Here is a 16,020-nt window from a genome sequence, read left to right on the forward strand (position 1 = left end):
AGCGCTTTACAGCAAGGATCCACTCACCCATTCATACTCTCATTCATACACCAATGTACGCAGACACTGGGGGCAATGTGGGTGAAGTGTCTTGCCCAAGGACACAACGACAGTGTGCACATTTCAGGACGTGGGATTCGAACCCCCGACCTTTCGATCATGAGACGACCCGCTTTACCATCTGCGCCACTGTCGCCCCTTATTCTGGAAGTTTGCTAACCTGGCTAACGCCTTAGCCAGGTTAGAAGTTCGCGTGGGCACCGCCATGAACTGTGCCCGCCCCTTTTCTCCTGTCAGTTAACATGAGACTGGAGAAGTCAAGATAAAATCAGTTACTACATGAACAGAAAGCTGATTTTCGGCCGCGCAGAGAAACGCTGCAGTGTTGACATGTCGGTGCAAATGAACATTGGACATTTTACACAAATCAATCGACTAAACATCAGATTTGAGCAAAGAATATTTTCACTCGTCCTCCGTTTAACGGAAGTGCCGAGACAAAGCAAAAAGAGGCAAAAGTGGGCAGGGCAGAATAAGGTGAATACTGCAGATCACAGATATATGTCTTTGAGTTCACCCCATGAAAAATGACAGAAAAAGCAAGTGTTGTGCTTGAGTTTTTGTTCAGTGTATGTCAGTAATCATCAGTCTCAAAAGTCTCAAACAATTGAATGTTGTTCCCTGTTCCCCCACAGTGTTGCGCCGTATGACTCGACGATACTGACGATAATGAAATTTAGGGTCACAATTATCTTGGCCAGAATAATTGTGATTAATGACGTTATCACGATATTTGCCTGTGGTTTAAACATTTAATAGAGACTTATGGGTAGAATGATGGGAATTGGGTAATGAAATACTCCTCCAGACGACAAGTCTGCTATACTATACATGTCATATTGAGTGAGACCGAACAAAGTCATAAAAACAAAGTGTGTTTGCAGTAGATTATAAGTATAGAACGAAAACCAGCTGATCTTTTCATGGCCACAAGAGAAAGTCAGTGTTTCTGGTTTTATCACACAGCACTACTGTATATGAGGCGGTGTCAGCAGCACTTTGGTTTATTATTTCAGGAAAAACAATTACAGAAGAGCCATGGGGTCACATTAATCCACTTTGCTGCCTAAGCAAAGAAGACAAACTTTGAGGAAGCTTCTGAGTGAAGCACGTTTAATTCATCACATATCGTTTGTCTGTAGCTTTGGGTGGTTGTCCCTCAGATGGATGGACCTGCAGGTTCCTGTAAGCTCTTGACTCTTTTCTTCGACATGTTCCTCATGTGGGAGTTTCATGCTGACTTTTCTTTTGCTGTCAATCCAAAAACCATCCCACACCTCAGACTTTACTTTCTCCCGGGGACTGACTCACTCATTCCGCCGGGGCCCCCTTGTGGTGTAACACCATAACTCACAGAGTTAGAGGGTCTGACGGTGGTTTTCTGGTGGCAATTGATTAATTGCCCCGTTTTTTATCGTGATTAACGATATTATTGTTTATCGTCCCATCCCAGCTGCAATGCACATGTGACCCATCACGAGAACACAACTCGGTTTTGAGGCATTTTGAGCGGAAAAAAGACATCATGTGAAGCTGAAAACATAAATCGTCATTGTGCATGGGCTTTTGAAATCGGCCATTTTGCATATCCAGGTGTCACCTCGCGCTCACCGCTTGTTAGTCCTACTGTAACTCCTCCCCTTTCTCTCTGTCCAGGCCCCCGTTCGCCGCACCAGCCCCGCCTGCAGCCAGCGCCATGGGGAGGACCGAGAGGAGCAGCTCCAGCAGCCAGAGGAGAGCGCGGCCTCTGAAGACGTGAACCACAGCGGAGCAAACCTGGCAACCCACCACATCTCCGCCGCTCAGCCCGACCGAAGTGCCAGTCTCCCAGTGAACTAAACCAACCGTACTGCCAAGAGTAACCCATCAGATCCTTCCCCTGCTACTCTATCTGGAGACTCGCTTTCTGAAAAGAACAATTAAAAAGCACCTTTGGATTGGAGGGAAGGCAGTTGGGTTTGTGGGGCGGAGTTTGAAAATGGCGCGTTTATCCGGAGTCTGCTCCTAGAATGGGGTCGTCCGGAATGGTGGAAGAGGCCCCCAGGAGGAGAGGGGCAGGGGCGGCGGGCGGAGCGGCCAGCTGCGGGGCGTGCTGGCTGGCCGCGCTCGCCGTCGTCGGGCTGCTCCCCGCGGTGGCGTCGGACTGCTGGCTCATCGAGGGGGAGAAGGGCTACGTGTGGCTGGCCATCTGCAGCCAGAACCAGCCGCCCTTCGAGGCCATCCCGGCGCAGATCAACAGGTGAGTACAGGCACTTCTGGACACGTGCCTTAGACCAGACGCAAAATGTCCTATTTATTTTTAGCATAGATTTTTCAACTGATTTAAGTATTAAGTGTGTAAAAGCACGACGCTGGCTAATTAGCTATGTGCTAACTCTTGGACCTAAATCAGCAATGTTGAATTAGTATACCAAACACATTAAAAACACAATAAAAAGCAAAGGTGTCCTTTCAGCCTGGATGTAAAATTACTCATCCTCACTGAGGCTGTTCCAGACCTATGCTGCATGAACCTGAAATGCAGCCTCAACATGTTTGATGGTGACTCAGGGAACCACCAGGAGACCCCTCCCTGAGGATCTCAGGGCCCGAGGTGGTTCATGCAGCTGTAACATGTCAGAGATGTACTTTGATGCTTGACACTGAAGGGATTTATCCACAAGCAGAGCTGTTTCAAACTCTATTCTCTGAGTGACATGAAGCCAGTGCAGAGACCGGAGCACTGGACTAATATCGTATTTCCTGGTTCTGGTCAGGACTTGAGCCGCAGCATTTTGAATGTACTGTAGTTGTCTAACAGCTCGTTTAGAGAGGCCAGTGAACGGGCCATTACAGTCGTCTAACCGGCTAGAGACAAAAGCATGAATTAATCTCTCCAAGTCTGGTTTGGACACTATGTTTTTTATTTTGGCAATGTTTTTTAGATGGTAACAGGCCGTTTATGTAATGGACTTAATATGACTGTTCAAATTCAGGTCTGAATCCATGATTGCCCCGAGATTTCTAACTTGACTTTTGGGTCCCAGTGAAAGAGCTTCAACACAGTCAATGACAATTATCTCAGTTTTATCTGTATTTAGCTGGAGGAAGTTGTTTTGCATCCACACTCTAATCTGTTTGATACAGTGACACAGTGAATCTACAGGCCCATGTCCACCCGCTCTCAGTGAAACATAGATCTGAGTGTCGTCTGCGTAATTGTGATAGGACACATTGCTGTTGGATATCAATTGACCCAATTGAAGCATGTTCAGATTGAACAAGAGGGGCCCCAGAATCAACCCCTGGGGAACCCCACAGGTCAATGCCATTTGGTCCGAGACACAGTTTCCCATCGTCTGTGTAGGCTCTCACAGGAGTTGTCCATCTTACATGAAGACTATTTATAGATCACTAGGCTACTATTAATGGCTACTTAATTACCTGTACTTATACATGTGTAATTACCTTCTTGTTACCTGTACCTACACATGGAACTTGTGGGCCGTAATCTAAAGTGTTACCTAAAGATGTGTCTAAAACGTACGATATAAACTGAAAGGTCATAAAATCATTTCGCCGAATTATCAGGTATTGAGTGTTTTCCGTGCAGTGGTGGGTTGTTAGTGCATAGCTGATGAGCCGCCGTCGTGCTTTGAAACTTTTAACATTGTGCCAAGAGGAGAGGGTAGTCACCGAATGTCAAACTCCCAAATGCTGCCTCTGCATTTGCCTCGCTCCACAACTGCCTTTCAGACATAAAACAATGACCGGCACCAAGCTTTCGTCCATCTGAATGACACTAAATCTGAGCTCCGTGGATGTCCCAGCTAAGGTTCAGTCCAGGGTCATGGGCCCAGTCCATGATGCCGTCAGGGACCTGGGAGTTGTCTTTTACCGAGAACTGAGGTTCAACCAACAGATAAATGCTGCGCCTTTCCACTGAGGTGAAGCCCTTTCTCTGGCACAAAGACCTGGAGAAGACGTCTCATGCTTTTATCAGTTCTCTATTGTAACACTGTCTTCTCTGACGGTAGTGCACTGACTTCTTCACAGCTAGAAGGTCCAGGTTCGATTCCCACCTGGAAAGGGCCTTTCTGTGTGGAGTTTGTATGTTCTCCCTGTGTCTGTGTAGGTGTAATCCAGGTACTCCAGTCTCCCCTACCACTAAAACATGAACAATAGGCCAGAATGAATGAGAGTGTGTTTGAGAGTGTGAGTGTGGAACGACGGATGGACATTACCCATGGCTCCAGTCCAGAGTGGCTTGTTAGATAAGATGAGCCTTTATTGATCTCACGATGAAAGAGAAATTCACCTTTACATTCAGCTCTCAGAAACAAAATAATAATAATAAAATAAAAGATTATTACAAAAAATGTCAGCCAAATAAACCAATGAATAAACAAATGAGAAACACCGCTGTCATGGCAAATGGACAGGTGAACGAGGTGGATCTGAAAATCTCCACACTTTACCCTCTCCTGAAGAAAGTAAAGTCTAAGGTGTAGGATGTTTGTGGATTGACAGGAAAAATAAAATGAACTCCAAATTTAGTGTAACATAACAAACATAAACGTGCTTCAATAAGAGGCTTACTCAAAGTCTGCATCTGTTTTTGGATTGATTTTAAAATGTGAATGTTTGTTTTTAAAGCACTTCATGGCCTCACTTCGTCATATTTAGCGTAGATTCTGACTCTACATCAGCAGAGCTCTTTGGTCTCCAATCGAAGTGTTCTAGACTTAGCGCTAAGGTCGCGGTAGAGAATGTTAGTAGCGTACCTGGTGCACGGGTTGCGGGTTCCCCAGCGGTCTCCACAGCCATGCTCGCAGATTGGGTCATATAATTGGGGCGGGTCGAACGGCCTGCTGCCGCTCACCACGGCCGTATGTGCGTCCACTGTCAGCAGCCACGACTCGTTCTATCATCTTTACAGCAGGTGTTTCACGTCAATATGCAACAGATTTTCATTAAATAAGCAGCGTTTTGTTCCTTGTGATCCAGAGAAGCTTCTGTGGAGCCAAACGTCTCCTATTTTCCATGGCATGTGCGTCTGTGCACGAGTTTGCGTTACCTACATCCAAAGCTTGTAGAGTCTGCCCTCAAAGTGCCCATGCCCTTCCCTACACTGTACAACTGTGAACTTGGGTTTTCCACACTGATTGGTTTGACTGAAATTCTTTTTGTTTAATGTGTAAAATCCCAGTAGTTTCAGTGATGTTGGACATTAAGGGAAAAACATTTTTTCCCAGCATTTCTTTCAGCATTTTATTGTTATCATAGTTACAACCATAGACTTCCTATAGCCACCACTTCAGTTTGAAACTATTGGCTCTTTAGAATGACATTAAGGCTGTTACAGCAGCTTTTTTGCACATGTTTTGTAGTTCATATTAAGCTGCAGCTCATTTCACATTTACTTTTTCAAATAAAATGAAATTCATATAAGAATTTCTGATCAAATCATTGCATTTGTGTGAAACAGTTGCATGTTAAACATCAATTTAGCTTATCCTTCCTATTTTGTTGTTTTTTTGGGGGCGTGTTGGAGTGGGATTCTGTTAAGTGGTCCTCAGAAAAAAATTGGAAGTTAAAGTGGTCCTTGGGCTGAAAAGTTTGAGAAACACTGGTCTAAAGATTCATCTCTTCAAACTGGCTTTTAACTCACTGTTTTGTTTTGTTTTTTATTATCATTCTGTGAAGCCTGTTGGTCTACCTGCTGTTGTTGTACATTGCTAACTTGGATTGATTGAAATCTTCTCAAATGACAGATAAGTCCTATTTGACAAAGATGCAGCAATGAACGACATTTACGTGGGCTGGCTGCGACCCTCTGACCTGAGTGCGGCAAAGCAGTGATGAAAAACACCTCCCTGTTCCATAAAGCTCACACAGGGCCGTGTTATAGGGGACATCTGTTGATTAAGGTTTATGCCTGTGCCTGTAAATCCTCGGGGCAGTCCGCTGTACCTTCACCTTTGACCTTTCCTCTAACAAACACATAAAAGCAGAAGGTTTTATAGATGAAGCCGTCTCCTGTGGGTCAACAGATTGTCACAAGGACAAGATGTTTCCTGTGTCTCATGCGGCATTTCTTCTGCAGTAGTGAGTAACATGTAATATCAATAGTAACCAGTCAAATCAATATGAAGAAGCCATATGGAAATGAATGCAAGGGATAATTCCTATTTCCCTGGTGTTCACGTTTATACGAAACGTCTGGGAACCTCCGCCGAGAAAAGCGCAGCCCATTACTGAAGAAAATCCTCCTTCCTTTGAGGCGCCGCGGGGGCATGTTCTGCCAGAGAGAACCTCCGCTGTGTTTGAATATGTTTTCTTTGTGTTTCTGTCGGCAGCACGATCATCGACCTGCGCCTGAACGAGAACAAGATCCGCTCGGTGCACTACTCGTCCCTGAGCCGCTTCGGAAACCTCACCTACCTGAACCTCACCAAGAACGACATCAGCTACGTGGAGGACGGGGCCTTCTCCGCTCTCTTCAACCTCCAGGTGCCTGCCCACGTCTGCTATACGTCACACTTTAAAGGAACAGGCCACCGTTTTTTCCACACTGAGATATGTTCTTACCTGAGCTGAGACGAGTTGATACGTACCCGTCTGGTCTTTGTGCCCGTGGAAGAGCGTGGCAGCTTCCAACTTCACCCCCGTTTGGAGCTGTAGGAATAAATTGGGAGAGGCCAAATGCTAACAACATCTTTGGTCGTTTTGCGTGACTGAGGGCACACACAAAGACCAGACAGGTACGCATCAACTCGTCTAAGCTCAGGCAAGAACATCTCAGTATGGAAAAACCGTGGCCTGTTCCTTTAGCAGCTGCATTAACCTCTTAACTCCCGCCTGAACCGAGAGCATTTTCTCCGGTTCAGCTTTACCCAAATCCTGTAGGCCTGTGTAACACCTCATTTGAAAGCTAAGATCTACAAAGCTCATCTAAATGGATCTTTTTCCTCCTCATCAGATCTATTTCCATCTTTTTTTTTTTGGGGGGGGGGGGGGGGGGGGGTGGTATTCAACTCATTTTGTAACTTTTATGTCATTTTTTAAAATCCATTTTTTGACCTTTTTTTGTCACATTTTTGTCACATTTTTTGTCATTTTTTGTCTTTTCTTTGGAATTTTTTGGTACATTTTTTGTACATTTTTTGTCATTTTTTTGTCACTTTTTTCTCAAAGTTTTCTCACTTTTTTGTCACATGTTCATCATTGTTTTCGTCTCAGTTCTGTCGCTATTTTCACACCTTTTTTCCAGAAGCTTTTGGATTGGGGTAAAGCCAAACTGGAGAAAATGTGCTCGGTTCAGGTGGGATTTAAGGGGTTAAAGATCATGTGTCTGATATATCTCTTTGTACAGTCAAATCCACTTTGTGTTGTATTTCCAGAATTTAGACTGATGACATTCTTTACTTGTTGTTAGTTACCCGGCATAATCCTTTCAACATTTCTTAACCTCTTAAACCCTGCTTTAACCAAGTGAATTTTCTCCAGTTCACGCAAATGTTAACATTTAGCCACAAAAAATGACAAAAAAAGACAAAAATTGACCCAAAAAAAATGATTTAAAAAACTGACAATAAATGTGACAAAAATGTGACAAAAAAACACAAAAAATGTAAAAAAATGACAAAATTGATTTAAAAAAAATGACAAAAAAGCTACAAAATGAGTTGAATACCCCCCCCAAAAGATAGAAAAAAATCTGATGACGTGAGGAAAAAGATCCATTTAGATGAGTTTTGTAGGTCTTAGCTTTCAAATGAGGTGTTACACTGGCCTACAGGATTTGGGTAAAGCTGAACAGGAGAAAATGCTCTCGTTTAGGCGGGAGTTAAGAGGTTAATGTGGTGGAGGGGTTTGAGCCCACATGATCCTGGGAGCTCTGTTGTCGGGGGCTTGGTGCCCCTGGTAGGGTCTCCCAGGGCAAACAATCAATCAATCAATCAATCAAAGTTTATTTGTATAGCACCTTACAACAACACAAGGAAGACCAAAGTGCTTCACAGACAGATAAAACAATATTAAAAAATCAATCAATAAAACAAGTGCGATCTAAGTCTTAAAAGCTAGTTTGAAAAGATGTGTCTTCAATCTAGACTTAAAGAGGGACAGCTCAGTGAGAACACGCAGACTGAGGGGCAGGCTGTTCCACAGTTTTGGCGCTACAACCCTGAAAGAACGATCGCCCCACTGTTTGTACCGGGACCTGGGCACGTCCAGAACCATTTGATCGGCAGACCGGAGAGTTCTGCTGGGGCGATGTACGGTCACCAACTCAGTCAGATATAACGGAGCGAGACCATGAAGGGCTTTAAAAACAAACATTAAAATTTTGAAATCAATCCGAAAACGGACCGGGAGCCAGTGCAGGGAGGAGAGGACGGGAGTGATGTGGCTGTGTCTGGATGAACCGGTGAGAAGACGGGCTGCTGCATTCTGTACTAACTGTAACCGGTGGAGTGACGACTGTGGAAGGCCTGAGTAGAGAGTGTTGCAATAGTCCAACCGAGAACTGATAAACGCGTGCATTGCCTTCTCCAGGTCTTGGCGCGAGAGAAAGGGTTTAACTTTGCTCAAAAGGCGCAGCTGGAAAAAACTGGCTTTGACAACAGCATTTATTTGTTGTTTAAAATTCAGCTCGCGGTCAAAGATGACTCCCAGGTTCCGAACTGCATCGCGAACTGGACCCATGACCCTGGAATGAAATTGAAGGACATCCCCGGAACCAAAAAGAACAAATTCAGATTTGGCTTCGTTCAGGTGGAGAAAGTTCTGAGCAAGCCATAGTTTAATGTCCAAAAGGCAGCTATGGAGTGATTCGAGAGCAGAGGCAGTGTTGGGGAGTACCGGTAAATAGATCTGGACGTCATCAGCATAAAGGTGGAAGGACAAATTATGTTTAGAAATGATGGACCCGAGCGGAAGCATGTACAGTGAGAATAGGACCGGGCCAAGGATGGAACCCTGAGGCACCCCAGATGACAGCGGGGCAGAAGAGGAGGAATAATCGTCGACCATCACAGCAAAGCTCCGGTCAGTCAGGTAAGACCTGAACCACTGCAGGTCCTATAGGTGACGAGTCAGACAAAGAGCGGTTCAGAAGCCCCTTATGAGAGACCAACAGGCCCGGTTAGAACCATGAGGCCGTCCTTCTGTGGTCCCACCACCTGCAGGAGGCGCCATAAGGGGCTGGTGCAGTGTGATTTGGGCAGCTCCAACATCTGCCCCCACGACCCGGAAACGGAAAAGTGGAAGAAAATGGATGGATGGATGGATGGATGGATGGATGGATGGATGGATGGATGGATGGATGGATGGAAGGTTTTAAGCATGAATAAAGGTATGGGGCACAACTGAAACCTCAGCTAGTCAGAGGTTTTGCGGCACTAACCACCAATCTATGGCCCTTCACCCCATGTACGCTTCAGTATTTGGCCCCCCATGAAAAAAGTTTGGACACCCCTGGTGTAAAGGCTCACGTAACCGTATTTAAATAGGGAAAACGTGGAACAGCTTGGTCGCTTCTAACTGCACCCCAGTTTGGAGCTATACCTCTGCTGGGAGAGGCTAAATGCTAGCAACATTTACGTGACTGAGCGCACGCACAAAGACCAGACAGGTATGCATGAACTGGTATAAGCTACGGTAAGAACATATCTCAATAAGTGGCCTGTTCCTTTAAGAATGATATTATCGGCTAACGTTTCCCACCATGGGACCCAACAGTGGGAATAAACTAAGATACATGCATACGGGCGGGGGTCACAAACCTAATTAATTGTTATAATGGGGGTCGCGGCTCCAAAAGGGTGAGAACCAGTGCATTACAGTGTCGATTATATTGTAGATTCTTGCTTTGAGCGCGTCCAATAATACCAAGTATAAAGAGGAAACTCATTATAATTTCTGACATTAATAATGATAATAATAATAATAATGCATTAGTCGTATATAGCGCTTTTCCAGACGCTCAAAGTGGCTTTACAATGTCGTGCATTATTCATTCACTTCATACTCTGTGATGGTAAGAGAGGTGACCAGTCTGTGCATCAGTGACCAACCACTCACTACACTCACCCAGGCCTCCTGGTGTTTCCAAACGGTCTCCATCCAAGTCCTGCTTAGCTTCTGAGGTCTGACGGGATCGGGCAGATTAAAGGCCTCAAGGCATTTTGTTTGTGTTGAAATATCGCGGCTAACTCCTCAGCGTGAACACCACTTAAGGCTACGTTCAGACAGCAGATCCTGGCGCTCTGTTCAGTTACTTTGAGGGGAACATTTTTTCTTTCTAACTCCTTGTATTTGATCTCCTGTCTGAATGATGCATGAGCAGAAAAGAGCATGGCATCGGTATGTCTGTGTAGGCTCTCAGTCGTACAGGAGTCGTCCATCTTCAATGACTTCAATGACTGATGAACCTTCATTAAAGAGGGACATGGCGTCGCTATGTTTATGGAAAGAAATAAGGATTAAACAGAGCACCACGTGTCCATCTGGGAAATGTTACAGTTCTTAAAGAGTAAAGTAGTTTTTTTTGGACGATGGCCCTGATGATCAGTATTAAACACAGATCACATATGAGTCAGAAATAGGCATTGGGACACTGTGGCCCACACTGTGAATGTAGCCTTTGTCACATACTGGTGCCTTCAAAGCGGAATGATAGCGTGGTCTGTTATAGGGCAGTGCAATTAATCGAAATTCGATTTCGATTATTATTATTAAATTAGCATAATCAACATTATTATTATTTATTTTTTTGCAAAGCAGACTTACATTATTTCATGCCGCTGGGATTATTTTCCCTTCGCATTTCATGTTCCATGGCTCAAAAACAAACAGCGCTGTGTGATGATGTCATCAGGCCGCGCTGCTCAGTGTACTTGTGCAGGTGTGAGGGCTGGCCAGCAGGGGGCAGGTGTGAAACAGAAATCATTTGTACTTTTATGACTGTTCAAAAAACACAAAATATTCAGCATAGTAGTTTGATTAATAAATAAATAAAATAATGGTAGACTTTTTTTTTTAAAAGGCAACAAATAATTGTTTGAATAATCAGGATTTCAATTATGACCAAAATAATCGTGATTATTATTTTTTCAATAATCAAGCAGCCCTAGTCTGTTATATGGATACTGAAGGCGAGATGCTGCAGGTGACATAAGTTTTTCACGCAGTGGTCAATGTTGAGTGCCAAAAACAGAAAAACTCATTTTTGTAGGGTTTTTTAAATTACAAAACTAGACACTCTAATACACCTTATGTGTGATGTTGGTAGCTCTGTGATGAACTGAAATAAATGATGATCAAAATCTTGTGAAAAGTCACATTCTGGACATTTTATATATATTAATGCATTTCTTTTTTTTTTAGTCCGCGTGGTCGTGGTGTTGTGTAGTGAACAGCTGTAAACCCGACACTTCTCTCTCACTCTCTGGAGCGTGTTTGAGAAAGCAGTGCGGCTTCCTGTGTACAGATCCAGACAACAGAGATTTTAACATTTCTCTGAGTTTTTAAATGGTTAAAATCGGACGGCTAAGAAACATCCTGTTAAAGTCTTCAATCTGAGAACCAGGCTTTTTAAATGCAGCGATCGATAACACGCAGCGTTTCAAAACGTGCCAACAATGTCGTCAATGAAAATTTACTTGAAATGGAGATATTTATAACGTTAGTGTCTGCCCAGAGAGGAGAGAGGAGGGGAGAGGAAGACAGAGTTCAGAAAGGAGAGTGTTTCATAATAGACGCAATATCTCCGTTTCTAAAAAATATGAGTGATTTTGATCAAAATTAGCCTCTGTTTAGCTTATATTTCTCAGGAACTTTAACTGTTTTAGCTGTTTAGAGCTTAGAGTTTCGCCTTTCAAACGAGCCATAGCATGTGTCCGTAGCTATAACATAGAATACACTGTGGTGCTACAAATATCATGAAAAAATGGTCTGGATTGTTGGCACGCTACAGCTTAATCCCCAAAACAGCGCGGCCTCAATGTGTTAAGTTAAGTTCCATTAGCATCTTAGTTTTAAGGTCAGTGTAAAAAATAGACCGATCCTTTGCAATGCTTTTTTTGTGACGTTTTGTCACAAAAAAAAGACATATTTATGTCAGTAACCTACAGCAAAGCTATTCACCCTCAGCTTGCCTTAAAGTCTCATTCTCATTCAGTTGTTTAGTATAACCCAATATCCCAACAGGAGCTGCCTCACAGGGCTGCACCAAACATTTCAACAAGATTACAGAAAGCACCTCTCTTACATGGACGTCTTCATGCAGTTTATCGACAGTTTGCATCGCCTCACTCATTGTCTTGTTTGGTTGAAATGATCAGAGCCAGCATTTCCTGCCAGTGCGTCCGACAGTAACAAAGCCTCCCGTGTGTGTGTGTGTATGTGTGTGTGTGTGTGTGTGTGTGTGTGTGTGTGTGTTCGTGTGCATGTGTGCATGTGTGTGTGTGGGGGGGGAGCGGTGCCAGGAGCTAAACGCAGATCCTCCTCCTCTTCCTCTCGCCTCGTTCTGCTCCTCTTTGTTTGCGTTTGTACAGCGCTGATGTTTTGGCTTCGGAACTCCCCCGCCTCGGATTTGGCGCTAATCCCTCTCGTGTTCGCCTCCAGGTCCTGCAGATGGGTTTCAACAAGCTGAGGAACTTAACGGAGGGCATGCTGCGCGGCCTGGGCAAGCTGCAGTACCTGTACCTCCAGGCCAACCTCATCGAGACGGTCACGCCCAACACGTTCTGGGAGTGCCCCAACATCGAGAACATCGACCTCTCCATGAACAGGTACCGGGGAGATGAGGCACACTTAGGGCTGAGGACCCTATATGCCCCATATGTCCAAACTCATATGTGTTGGCACGTTTCACACTGGGAGGGTCACTTTTCTCACTTTCTCAGAAATGCAAGAAAATTTGCCCGCATGTTCATGATGTTTTATAATCAGATTAAGGATAAGGGCTTTGAGCTTCCTTGTGACATTTTGGAGAAAGAGAGAGAGAGAGAAAAAAAAACAAGGTTCATTGCTCAAATAAACTACTACTACTACTAGAGTGACCAGATATTCCACATTAAAAACAGGCAAACAATGAATTTGAGGGGCAAGCCAAATTGTTTTGTCAATATTAAGGACCAAGGAACATTGAGGTGAGAAGACTTTCAAACAGTTTAATTAATTAACCTTCTATGTTAAGCTCGTGCAATACGGCACTTCGGGCCCGAATTAACCCCTTTTTAGAGTGACAGTGCAGGATTTTAGAGGCAGTTGTGGTGAACAGGTCTGACTAAACTCCGTATAGTCCCTTTAAGGTCAGCACACAGTACACGACTATTATGCCCAATTTTGCTGTAATTCTCAGTCGCGCCGAGTCTTTCTCGAGTTGTGTCTAGTCGAAGGCCAGTCACAGAGTCGGGTCTCGTAGTGTGGGGGGGTCACGACTGGTGTGGGCAGCAGAAAGACAGGACTAGACTCCTGTCGTAGGAAATCAAACATGTTTGATTTTTAAGCCCGATTTTGGACGCACAGGAGAAACGTGGGTGATTTTACCGTCCCAAATGTGAACACACAGAAAGCAGCGGCCAATGACAGACTGATGTAAAGACAGAAAAACACTGCCTCGCCTCCTTTAATTTCTCTGTCAAAACAGCGGCACAAACAACTCATTTCACGGCCACAGCCCCACACGAAACAGCACAACTTTCTATCCTCAAAAGTTCACGAGAACCACCTTTTCCAGCTACATTTCAGCTTAACCTCACCGCTAACGGCTAGCTTGTCTCCGCACACCTCTCTCCACTTTCTCCGCTGTCTCCTCCACCTCCTCCATCTCGTCTCCTTTTCTTATTAAATCCACTGAAATACGTCTCGCTTCTTCGTGTCGCCGACTTTTATCTCCATTTGACAGAACTATAGCCGGGTGTAAGGCTTTGTAGTAGCAGTAGCCTAGCGCTGCGATGTCGGGACTCTTATGATTCTCAGTCATTATGTGTGAACCCCCAGATGTTCTATAATCACTCTGAATCCAGTCGTGTAGTGTGGAACGCCCATTCTATATAAAATCATTTAAGACTAGAAAAATTGTGTAGCGTGTGCTGACCTTTAGTCACTGAAAATGTTGTGTTTGACGCACACGTGACCAAAAGTTATGAAGTTTCACCTAAAAGAAGCTGTTAGGCTTGATACGTGAGAAAAACCGGGACATGTGACAGAGCTTGTGAAAAACCGGGACAAATCAATGGTTTTGGACGACAACAAAAAACACGGAGACATAGGGCTAAAAACTGGAACTGTCCCAGGTAAACTGGGATGTCAGGTCACCCTAAAGTACATGCACAGCATTTTTTCTCATAAATGTCTGAGTTAACAATATACTAAAGGAGGATAAAACAAATTTCGGCCCTTTTGTACACCTAGACTAAAGTATTAATCACCTTGAACCAGAAACCAGAATAATGCTAATCTATTTCATAAAGACCCTTTCTATACTAAAAACGCAGTATCAGCGCCTGTACAGCAATGTCTTTCCTTTTGAAAACAGATGCACTTTATTTGCTAAAAGTGCTACAAGTTTGCTAAAGGTCCGTTGGTTAGATTTTTTTTAGTAGTCAGAAAATCAAAAATATATCAGGGTTAAAAATGACCGTGCCTTTGTAAAGAGAAGGGGCAATAGTGGAAAATATAAATAAGAGGTTTTCACATGATTTTATGTATGTGGGCTAAATAAGGTCATAGTCCGCGAGATAACGTGAACAATGATTCCCTTAGCACACAGAAATGCCTTTAGCCATCGGAGCCTTTTCCTACAAATGTGTTTATTTTGTTAGCCATCTACTCCCTGACCCGATTTAAATTGAAAAATCCATCCCCATGCAAATACTAAAAGTATGGTGAGGTACGTTTTGTCCTTTTCATGACATTTATACAGTATCATTTATGTGGTTTCTCTATCATCAACCTTTTTAACACAGCTGAATTTTTCGCCTTTTTCTGCGAGCTGCATTTGTGGTTTCTGTGTCCCACATTGTTTTTCTGGATACTTTTTAACAGTAAACAAAAGCTAGCTTATCAGCTAAACCCATTTGAGACCTACACATTTCTTCTTCTGAGACACTGAAGAGGCACCAAGAGCCCCCACACCTTCAGCACAGAGGAGGCATCACAAGAGGAGCTACAGGAAACAAGGAAGGGACAAACAAGGAGATGGTGAAAGACTGTTGTGGAGCGGAGGGAGCTGCGCAGGAGGAAGAGGAGGTGGAGCTGACCAGTGCAGGACACCACGCTCTGAAACAGAGACAAACCCAGGAGGCGCTGCACCATTTCAGAGTACAGAGCCAGCCAGGTTTCTTCCGAGTGCTACAGTTTCCCCGACCTCCAAGGTCATGCGGGGCAGGCACTTGAACACTATTTCAATAAACAATAAAGCTCTTTATCTTTATCTTATCTTTATCTTGTAGATGATGTTCAGTGGTAATTCGATGTGAATCAGACACAGACAAAAAGCAGAAAGTTGTTAATCTTAACAACTTGTCTAAATTTGAGTTTACAGTACCTTAATACATTGTACCAGAGCAGGATGATATGGCCTATAATCTATATCACAATATAAAAAAGGATTAGCACGATAACGATATATTTGACGATATAATTGATAAATCCCAGCCTTACGCCTATTGGGAAGATTAATTCTTCTTCTTTTTTTAATACGAGCGATCGGGATGTCGTCACATCCGGGGGCCGTGTTAGTCATTTTATGTTTTCAAACAATTGATAAGAATCCTATAATCAGCAAAAAACAATGTTCATAAACAGGGCATTGCTTCACTTGCGCTATAACAGATCGATCATTTTATAAAACCGTGTTAGAGGCTGTTGCCTACCATTCACCAAAACATCTGGCGAAAATTGCAGAAGTAAACAATAACAGCAATCGCTCATATGGCATAGCAATATCTTCACAATGTTAACTCAAGC

At 43.8% G+C, this 16,020-nt stretch overlaps 1 protein-coding gene across 2 annotated transcripts in view; it reads left to right on the plus strand.

The window, feature by feature from the left end:
- The window catches only part of LOC306960245 (protein ELFN1-like), a 46,003-nt gene that overhangs the window by 25,958 nt on the left and 4,025 nt on the right, over positions 1 to 16,020 (plus strand). For both annotated transcript variants that reach the window (XM_079552615.1, XM_079552616.1), the window contains exons 2-4: positions 1,717 to 2,299; positions 6,399 to 6,552; positions 12,670 to 12,836. In XM_079552615.1, coding sequence (XP_079408741.1) covers positions 2,070 to 2,299; positions 6,399 to 6,552; positions 12,670 to 12,836 — 551 coding nt within the window. In that variant the 5' untranslated portion in view covers positions 1,717 to 2,069. The remainder of the gene's footprint in view (positions 1 to 1,716; positions 2,300 to 6,398; positions 6,553 to 12,669; positions 12,837 to 16,020) is intronic.

This window comes from Gobius niger (assembly GCF_951799975.1).
Source record: "Gobius niger genome assembly, chromosome: 3".
NCBI lineage: Eukaryota > Metazoa > Chordata > Actinopteri > Gobiiformes > Gobiidae > Gobius > Gobius niger.